Source organism: Oryctolagus cuniculus, chromosome 12 (assembly GCF_051225735.1).
Source record: "Oryctolagus cuniculus isolate XC-2025 breed Fujian yellow rabbit chromosome 12, ASM5122573v1, whole genome shotgun sequence".
NCBI lineage: Eukaryota > Metazoa > Chordata > Mammalia > Lagomorpha > Leporidae > Oryctolagus > Oryctolagus cuniculus.
This window is the reverse complement of record NC_142878.1, coordinates 51,051,626-51,060,158: the sequence shown is the minus strand read 5'-3', so window position 1 is coordinate 51,060,158 and position 8,533 is coordinate 51,051,626. Positions and strand designations below refer to the sequence as shown.

At 55.0% G+C, this 8,533-nt stretch overlaps 2 protein-coding genes across 6 annotated transcripts; both read right to left on the bottom strand.

Moving 5' to 3' along the window:
• Nucleotides 1-593: 593 nt before the first annotated feature.
• On the bottom strand, nt 594-5,645 carry CHMP4A (charged multivesicular body protein 4A). 2 transcript variants are annotated; one of them, XR_016217920.1, is made up of 6 exons: nt 5,564-5,645; nt 2,347-2,496; nt 2,080-2,261; nt 1,570-1,684; nt 1,269-1,398; nt 594-909 (listed from the first exon to the last, which is right to left on the bottom strand). XR_016217920.1 is itself a non-coding variant. In XM_002718099.6 (6 exons), the coding sequence occupies exons 1-6, from the start codon at nt 5,592-5,594 to the stop codon at nt 851-853; spliced, it is 663 nt and encodes a 220-aa protein (XP_002718145.3). In that variant the 5' UTR covers nt 5,595-5,645; the 3' UTR covers nt 594-850. The 2 variants fall into 2 exon arrangements, 1 of the variants encoding a protein (XP_002718145.3); XM_002718099.6 differs by having other exon boundaries at nt 2,084-2,261.
• Nucleotides 5,646-6,028: 383 nt separating this feature from the next.
• MDP1 (magnesium dependent phosphatase 1) lies at nt 6,029-8,352 on the bottom strand. Of its 4 annotated transcripts, none has more exons than XM_008269433.5 (6): nt 7,610-8,352; nt 7,437-7,497; nt 7,256-7,366; nt 6,545-6,652; nt 6,365-6,460; nt 6,029-6,231 (listed from the first exon to the last, which is right to left on the bottom strand). In XM_008269433.5, the coding sequence occupies exons 1-6, from the start codon at nt 7,644-7,646 to the stop codon at nt 6,060-6,062; spliced, it is 585 nt and encodes a 194-aa protein (XP_008267655.1). In that variant the 5' UTR covers nt 7,647-8,352; the 3' UTR covers nt 6,029-6,059. The 4 variants fall into 4 exon arrangements, with proteins under 4 accessions (XP_008267655.1, XP_002717964.1, XP_089165976.1 ...); XM_002717918.5 differs by having other exon boundaries at nt 6,375-6,460; nt 7,610-7,823; XM_089309850.1 differs by lacking the exon at nt 6,545-6,652 and having other exon boundaries at nt 6,375-6,460; nt 7,610-7,813.
• Nucleotides 8,353-8,533: the final 181 nt, after the last annotated feature.

Genomic DNA, 8,533 nt, shown 5'->3' with positions numbered 1-8,533 from the left:
CACAATGCCTGTCCCCGACCCTGTTCTTTTAGGCAGGGCTCACAGGGTATATGAAGTACCCTGGTCCCTTCTCTCTCCTGTGTCACTTTAACTTCTAATTGAATCAATGCCAGGGAGTCAGAGCTCCGTACACTATTAGCCCCAGGACACAGAAGTGACAGTTCAAACGAAGCCTTGTAGCAGTGAAAGATACTAACTACGGATTTGGATAAAGGTAAGCTACGTGCCCTTCTGCCCCTGTATCCTCCCTCCCTGGCCCTGAAAATGTGCTTTGAAAAAGGAAAACGGGTAGTAAATCACAGACTGTCTTGGGAAAGCACAGGGGAGACTCAGAAATGGCTCCCCGTGGTTCTGAGAATGGATGGCAGTTTCCTGAACCTCATGCCAGGCATCTCTAGGACAAGCCAACTGGAAGATGAAACAGTGTCCCTGGAACACGGGTCAAGATACTGGGGACGCCATTTGTTCTGTGTTCAGTCCCCTTCGTCACTCTCATCACGCCCATCATTATTCAGTGCTTGAAACCAGGCTCCAAGAAACGGGGCTCCTGGTGCAGAACAGTGTTTCAGGTGTAGAAAAGGAGGCGCCAGGAGTCCACCTGCCCGCGTTTATTTGGAACCAGGGCATTGTACCTGCGATCAGCAAGAAGGGAGCCCAGGGGCTCCCTCGGCAGCAAGTTCCCCCATCAGAGCCGAGCCGGGGATGGGAGAACAACAGCCCCCTGCCCCAGACAGGGTTCTCCTCCACCCAGCAGGACCTCCCCGAGAAGCTACACCGCTTTAGCTCAGCATGTGGCACTTAACGAAAGTGAACCAAGGAAGGCAGCGTTAGGAAGACAAGAACCGGCTCATCACGATACCCACTCAGCCAACTGCTTTAGTGCTTCTTCATCTTCATCCGCTTTGGGAGCTTTGGGAACAAGGGTACCCGGAGAAAGAAAGGAGAAATGTTAAGGATGCAGCTAGCGGCTTCCATCCACCCTGTGCTACGACACGTATAAGCTGCTGGGTTATCTGTCCCCAGCCAAGAACCTGAAGGAAAGGTCCTCTTGCTTGCTCATTCCAATCACCACCTCTGTGCAAACTGGAAAAAGGTGCCACACAGCTCTAACCCAGGGCATACACAGCTTGCAGAATGGAGCCCAGGCTGGGTTCCGCCCCCATTCCCTGTAGGCTAGGTGCTTTTACACAGTCAGCCTGCGTCTCCCCATCTCCCCGTCTCTCCCATCCACCTCTCAAGTCCTGAGACAATAGAACAGGCCTGGGTACCTGTAGGCAGACGTGCAGAGGGAACACTAGGCAATTTGACCGGGGATTCTTCCTCCTTGTCGCCAACATTTAACAACTCCTGGGCCAACTCTTCCTGTTCAAGTTCCTCCAGTTCCTCCAACAGTTCATCCTGGATATGAGACAGTCAGACTGCTCAAGACAAAGAAAGGAGACTTCTACCTCCAAAGCGGACAACATTTGGAGCCCCCTCCCAAACCTGCCCCAGCAGCCTTTTTGGGACATTCCTTCTGGCCAGTCCCCTGCTTCCTCCAAAACTCTCTGACCCCTCACTCCTAATCACCTCATCCACGTCATCTCCAAAGCCCACAGGCCGAGAAATGGCATCTGAGATCTGCTGGGCCACCTCCTGTTGTTCTGTGATGTCCGCCATCAGTTCATCCACCTTGTCAATGTCCCTGAGAACAAGATACGCAGGCAAGAAGTGAAGCAACATCGCTCCTGACTCTCTCGTCTCAAGTGAGCGGAAACCCGTCTCGCCCGGGCCTCACAGAGCAGCCCATGGCTGTCCGTTAGAAGAGATCCCTGGAAACTTCTAAAGAGGCAAGTCTGGGTTGACAACAGCAAGTGTCCAGGTTGCACTTCTCTCCCCGAAGGATCTTTTAAGAGTGAAGGAACTCATCTTTCCTCCCTAGAGCACTCCAACCAGCAAAACGATCTTGCAGGACGCAAGGAGGCAGGCGGAGGTCTGGCCATCGTAAGCAGGATGGAAATCCACATTCAGAGGCTTGCAAGTTCAGAATACGTGCCGCCATCCCCAGTGCCTGGGCCCCCTCCTCCCCTCCCCCCGTACCCACATGTCCTGGTAGGCCTTCTTCATGCCGCGGGCAGCCAGCTCCATGGTCCGCAGCACTTCTGCGTTGGTGGTGGCATTCTCAATGGCCTCCCGCTGGAACTCCAGGGTGGACAGCGTCCCGTCAGTTTGCGCCAGCTGCTGCTCCAATCTCTTCTTCCTCCGCAAAGCCTGCAGGGCAGCTAAGCCAGCACGCACCCTGAACACCCCAGGCACAGGCACCTGCTTCCCACCCAGCCCCCGCCATCGGCTCCTTTCCCTCCTTACCTCTCTTATTCTTGGTCCCATGCTTCTTGGCCGTCTGCAGCTCCTGTTGAATCTTCTGCTCCAGAAACTCCTGCTTCTTGATCAGTATTTTCTCTGTTTCCTTCAGTTTCTGTATTGCTTCTTCAGGGGTTGGCCCCTTCTCCTTCTTCCCTGAAGAGTCCAGGGAGGCAGGCCCATATTGTGTGAAGGAAAAATATTAGCCATCAGCTACTGAATGCACAGTGGGCACTAGACATTTGACTGTGTTATTGTTATTCCCTAAATGATTTTCTACAATGAACGTACTATCTTCACTTTACAAATGTGAAAACAGGCACACAGATTTCAAAGTTCTGCCTAGGAGCCAGCACTGTGGTGTAGTGGATGAAGCCACCACCTGCGGCACCGGCATCCCATATGGATCCTAGTTTGAGTCCTGCCCCACTTCTGATCCAGCTCCCTGCTAATATGCCTGGGAGAGCAGCAGAGGATAGCCCAAGTGCTTAGGCCCCTGCACCCACGTGGGAGACCTGGAGGAAGCTCCTGGCTCCTGGCTTTGGACCGGACCAGCTCCAAACAGTGTGGCAACTTGGGGAGTGAACCAGCAAATAGAAGATTGTTCTCTCTCCAACTCTGCCTTTCAAATATATCTTTAAAAAAATCCCAACTTAAGAGATTGAGCAGACATGTAAATGTGGCAGCATGACTTCCAAAGTCAATGTCCTTTCTGCTATTAAAGCTGCCTCTTGTGTCCAGTCACTTTTTATAATCACTGTCCCAATTTACTGTCCTAAGAGATGCCCGAGGTCCCAATTTCACAGAATCAAACTGAATGCAGAATAAGGGGCTAGAGAAAAAAAAATCTGATATTTCAATTTCCCCCTTAATCTATATTTATTTTAGATTTTATTTATTTGGAAGTCAGAAACAGATGGGGCCAGCGCTGTGTCATAGTGGGTTAAAGCATCCTATATGGGCACCATTTCGAGTCCCAGATGTTCCACTTGTGATCCAGTTCCCTGCTAATGCGCCTGGGAAAGCAGTGGAGGATGGCCCAAGTCCTTGGGCCCCCCACATGAGAGACTGGGAAGAAATGCCTGGCTCCTGGCTTCAGATTGGCTCAGCTCCACTTGTTGCAGCCATTTGGGGGGTGACCAGTGATGGAAGACACCCCCCCTCCCCCACCTCTACCTCTCCCTGTAACTCTTTCAAATAAATAAAATCTTAAAAAAAAAAAAAAAAAGAAAAGAAAAGAAAAGAAAAAAGAAAAAGAAAGAAACACAGAGAGAGAGAGAGATCAATCTTCCATTTGTTGGTTGACTCCCCAAATGGCTGCAACAGCCAGGGATGGGCCAGGCCAAAGACAGGAAGCTAAGTACTTCTTCCAGGGGCCCAAATATTTGGATCATCTTCTACTGCTTTTTCAGGTGCATTTGCAGGGAGCTGGACTAGAAGTGGAGTAGCCAGGACTCAAACCCGCACTGCAGGCAGAGGCTTAACCTAGTTCGTCACAGCACTGGCCCCTATTTCTTTTCTTTTTTTAAAAAATTATTTATTTACTTGGAGAATTACAGACAGAGGAGAGACAGATTGTCTATCCACTGGTTCACTTCCCAGATGGCTGCTATGGCCAGGGATGGACCAGGCCAAAGCCAGGAGCCTCTTTCAGGTCTCCCACATGGATGGCAGGGACCCAAGCACTAGGACCATCTTCTGCTGGTTTTCTCAAGGCACTATCAGGGAGTTGGATCAGAAGTGGAGTAGCTGAGACTGGAACCTGCACCCTTGTGGGATTACAACATTGGAGACAGTGGCTTTACAGGCTATGCCACAATGGTGGCCCCAAAATACTTAAAAAAATTTATTCCAATATTATTTAAGAAAAAAAATAAGTTTGGGGCCAGCATCATGGTGTAATAGGGTAAGCTACAACCTACAATGCCGGTTCAAGTCCTGGCTGCTCCACTTCCAATCCAGCTTCCTGTTAATGTGTCTGGGAAACCAGCAGGGGATGGTCCAAATGCTTGGGCCCCTGCCACCCATGTGGGAGACCCAGATGAAGCTTGTAGCTCCTGACTTTGGCCTGGCCAAACTCTGTCTGTTGCAGCCATTTGGGGGAATGAACTAGCAGATAGAAGCTCTCTCTCACTCTCTCTCTCTCTCTCTCTCTCCTGTCTGTCCCTTGCTCTGTTACTCTTTCAAATAAAGAAATCTTTAAAAAAAATTTTTTCAATTCCTTTTTCTTCTTTGAGACATAGAGAGAGATCAAGATCTCCAGCCACTGGTTCAGTCCCCAAATACGCACCACAGCCGGGGCTGGGTCAGGCCAATGCCCGGAGTGGGGAACTCAATCTGGGTCTTCCACATGGGTGGCAGGGACCTAAGCACTTGAGCTGTCACCTGTTGCCTCCCAGGGAGCACATTAGCAAGGAGTTGAATTTGGAAGCAGAGCCAGGACTCCAACCAACCCAGGTACTCCAACATGGGATGTACACATCCCAAGTGGGGTCTTGAACACTGCTTTGTCAAATGCCTGCACCTCCTCTATACTTCCAACTGTCATTTTCCCACATACAAATCTGATGGTCTTTGTTTGCTTTACACCCTTCCGTACTCCCTGCTGCCTCCATGACAAAAACCCAAATCTTTCTAGATGCAAGGTCCTTCGTGGTCTGGTCCTTGTTTGACTTCCTGTCTACACCTGTGTATTGTCTCTCTCTTGTTCCGAACTACACTGTCCTGCTTTTCTTTCTTAAAGGCTGCTACTGCTTCCCGGAGTTCCTCAGCGCTCCCGGGCCAAGCCTTCTGGAACCCCGCCCTCAACGCCTAGGTCTGCACCCTCCCGGCTTTTAGGAGCGCTCCATCACCGAGCGGCTGCACCAACTGTAAAAGCCTCTTCTCCGGTCTTCCCCCACCACAGAGGAGCTTCGGGAAGTCTTTCTCGTCCCCATGCAAACCCCTCTAGCCCAGCCCAAAGCAGCCATGTGCGTTTTGGAGAGGCCTGGAGGAGGCGAGCTCCAAGCCTGTCCGGCGGGAGCCCGCCCGCCCGGCCGCCACGCCCCCGCACTCATCCCCCGCCGGGCTCCAGCGCTCGGTTCCCGCAGCTGGGAAGGCTCGCGGGCGCCCCGACAAGCCGGGGCCTCCCGGCACCGAGGCGCGCCTCACCCGGCGCTCTCGGGCCCGCCTGCCTCCGGGGTCCCCCCACCCCACCCCGCTCCGGCCCCTCGCCCGGGCTCACCCCTCCCGAAGAGTCTGCCGAGCCCACTCATGGCGACCTCGCCTCTCCCCTCCGCCCCTCGGCGCTCCCACACTTCCGCCTTGCTCCTGGCAGGCCGAGTCTCCTCGCCCGGAGCCGGCCCGGGCCAATCCCTCCTCCGGGCGCGCCGCGACATCATCAGCACGCGCCCGCGGGCCCGCCGCCGTCGCGGGCCCAGCCGCCGCTCCATTAGCTTCGGCGTCGAAACAGCCGCCGGCCCCCCACGCCCACCTCCACCCCGGCGTGTTTGTGCCCTGGAAGGCCATGACCGGGGACAGGGCTAGTGGCAGAGTTCTTCGCGCCCTCCACGGGGCTCGGGGGCCAGGCGGCACAGCCTCGGGCTGTCCCAGCTTATATGGCGGACGCTGATGACGCATCTCTCGCACGCGGGTCTGGGCGCCTCAGAACAGCCGACCCGGGTTCGCACAGGCTGGAAACACAGATCTCTTCCGTCACACACAGATGACACTTTAATACGCTACAAATGCACCAGAAAACGCCTTGCTGATTCCCTTTCAGAGTTGGGCCTCTGCTGAGGCTTATCCGCAGGGCTGGATCTCAGGGCCCAGCGTGGGCCTTTGCGAACGTCTCTAACCCCTGAGTTAGGGTTTGCAGATTCATTCCATTCTGGACGTGAATGCAGGTTACACCTAGAAGGAAAGGGAAGGAAATCACAGGTCACCCGGCTCCCGGGGCTTCCACGGTGGGCATCCACTGCCGGGCACTACCACCCGACCCTCCTGGGAGCCAGTCCTTTCTCCCACCCCCCGTGGCCGTCCTCACCACTCAGTACCCAGTTGGCCGACGTCTACGATGTTCCGCTTCTCGTCATCAAAGAAGATCATCTGGGAGAAAGGAAGCCCGGTCTTGTGACGCAGCCTGTGTGACAGAACAGGTGTGATCGGGCTGGCCTCCCGGCTCCCCCAGCCTCTCTGCTCGGCTCCCACCCTTATCTCCGCACACCTCTCGAAGTGGGTGACCTTGCTGCCTGGATAGATTTCTCGATGACAGAAGTATCTGACAAGGTCGAAGAGCTCCAGTAGTTGGTTGGCCCCGTCTATCTCACCTGTCCTGCAAAAAGGTGCAACAGACAGGACCTGGAGGGTGGGCAGGGCTGCGAGCGAAGTTAACTTTAACCAGAGGGAAGTCAGTGGGCTTTTTCCAGGATGGGAAGGCATCCTTGGTTCTTATCAACTTCATAGTCTTCCTGTTTGACACAGCTGGTGCACAGCCAAGGTTTATTTAATTAAGAGGCACAAGACAGGGGTCAGCACTGTGGCACAGTGGGCTAAGCCTCTGCCTGCGGCGCCTGCAATCCATATGGGCACCGGTTGGTGTTCCGGCTTCTCTTCCGATCCAGTTCTCCGCTATGGCCTAGGGAAGCAGTGGAAGATGGCCCAAGTCTTTGGGCCCCTGCACCCGCATGTGAGACCTGGAAGAAGCTCCTGGCTCCGGATCGGCACAGCTCCAGCCGGTTGCGGCCATCTGGGGAGTGAACCAACGGATGGAAGGACTTTCTGTCTCTCCCTCTGTCTGTAACTCTACCTCTCAAATAAATAGCTACATCTTAAAAAAAAAAAAAAAAAAAAGGCACAAGACAGGACACAAGTAGGTAAGACAGGCAAATCCCTGCAAATGTGCACGACACGGTCAGCTTTTGTCAGCCGTTCTTACCGTGAAGCGGCCGCGATGGGCACCCCAAGGCCCCGCAGTCGCTCCAGGACCTCAGGCACCTCGGGGTACAGCCGGACGTTCTGGCCCCGCCTATCGCGTACGGTCCCGTCGCTGCAGAGGGCGAGACGGCGCTCAGCTCGGGCCGGCCGCGCCGCGCCCGGGCTCCCTAGCCCTGCCTCACCTGCCCTTGTGGAACGGAGGGTCGACGTGCGTGTCGACCCAGAAAGGCCAGAGCGTGTAATCTGCGAGAAGAAGGAGGAAGGGGAAGGTTCAGGGTCTCCGGGACTCGGCAGCGGCCGCTAGGGCGTGAGGAAGGAGCGCGCCCTGCGAGTCTCGCCCCCCGCGGTCCCTCACCCAGATCGAAGACTGCGAGCTTCGGGAGCCGCGCCATGACCGCTGCCCGCAGGCTGCGGGGCTGAGCTGGAGCTTTCTGCAGGGCCCGAGAGCCCCGCCACGCTCGGGGGGCTGAAGAGGCGACCCGGCTTGCCACGGAGAAGCGGCTGCTAGAGCGTCGTCACGCCGTACCGGTGGTCCGCGGGCCGACCGCGCAAGAGCGCCATCTGCTGCTAGCGAGGGGAAAGGCCCTCCGCGAGGTACAAGGCGGCCGCGTGCCCAGGCCCGGCTCCGGTCTCTGCACGGCTCTGGTCGCTCCACCCAGCCTGGCCAGATTCTGCTGAAGCAGAGAAGCCAGGAAAGGCAGGCTTTTCTCCTAGCACCTCTCATTTACCAACTGAGACCTAAGTGATCCGTCAGTTTTCATTCCTCATTCACTTTTCTCCGTATCCGCCCGAGAGCTGCACCGAGTCCTCAACAAGGCTCCAGCCGCAGAGAGTGCGGAGTCTGAAACCCCAGCCAGGCGGAAATGTCCAGTAGGGCCACCGCGGAGAGAATTCACTGTCCTGCTCTCTGTCACCCAGTGTCTGCGGCATGCCGGGGGATGGCTAACCACCGGTCTGGGGTGGTGGAAGTGATTTGTAGTATTTACCCATTGCTGTACGTACATGTTCCTGTAGAGCCAAGTTCAAGCTACTGATGCAGCCACTTACAGGGAATTGCGATGATGCCAGTAACTGGCTCTCATGAGTGGGTAATCACTTCTGAGCAACAGAATACGCTTTTCCTAGAGTGTGAGGGAATCTAAGGTATCACCATTTCGACTGTCTGCTCCTTCAGCTTGGTACGACTCAGTGAGCACTGGGTCCACTATGATTTCAGTGATATTTGTGCAACACAAGGAAGATTCCAGAAGGCAAGGGAATATTTTATTGACAACCAGGG

What these genes read in the sequence shown, in the direction of transcription:
- CHMP4A (XM_002718099.6), bottom strand. Translation starts at nt 5,594, where the DNA reads ATGAGTGGGCTCGGCAGACTCTTCGGGAGGG. An exon ending in TGGGACCAAGAATAAGAGAG is followed by an intron (nt 2,262 to 2,346) that starts GTAAGGAGGGAA and finishes GTGCTGGCTTAG; the next exon opens with CTGCCCTGCAGGCTTTGCGG. An exon ending in AAGAAGGCCTACCAGGACAT is followed by an intron (nt 1,685 to 2,083) that starts GTGGGTACGGGG and finishes TCTTGTTCTCAG; the next exon opens with GGACATTGACAAGGTGGATG.
- MDP1 (XM_008269433.5), bottom strand. Translation starts at nt 7,646, where the DNA reads ATGGCGCGGCTCCCGAAGCTCGCAGTCTTCGATCTGG. An exon ending in CCTCCGTTCCACAAGGGCAG is followed by an intron (nt 7,367 to 7,436) that starts GTGAGGCAGGGC and finishes CGCCCTCTGCAG; the next exon opens with CGACGGGACCGTACGCGATA. An exon ending in CCCATCGCGGCCGCTTCACG is followed by an intron (nt 6,653 to 7,255) that starts GTAAGAACGGCT and finishes ACCTTTTTGCAG; the next exon opens with GACAGGTGAGATAGACGGGG.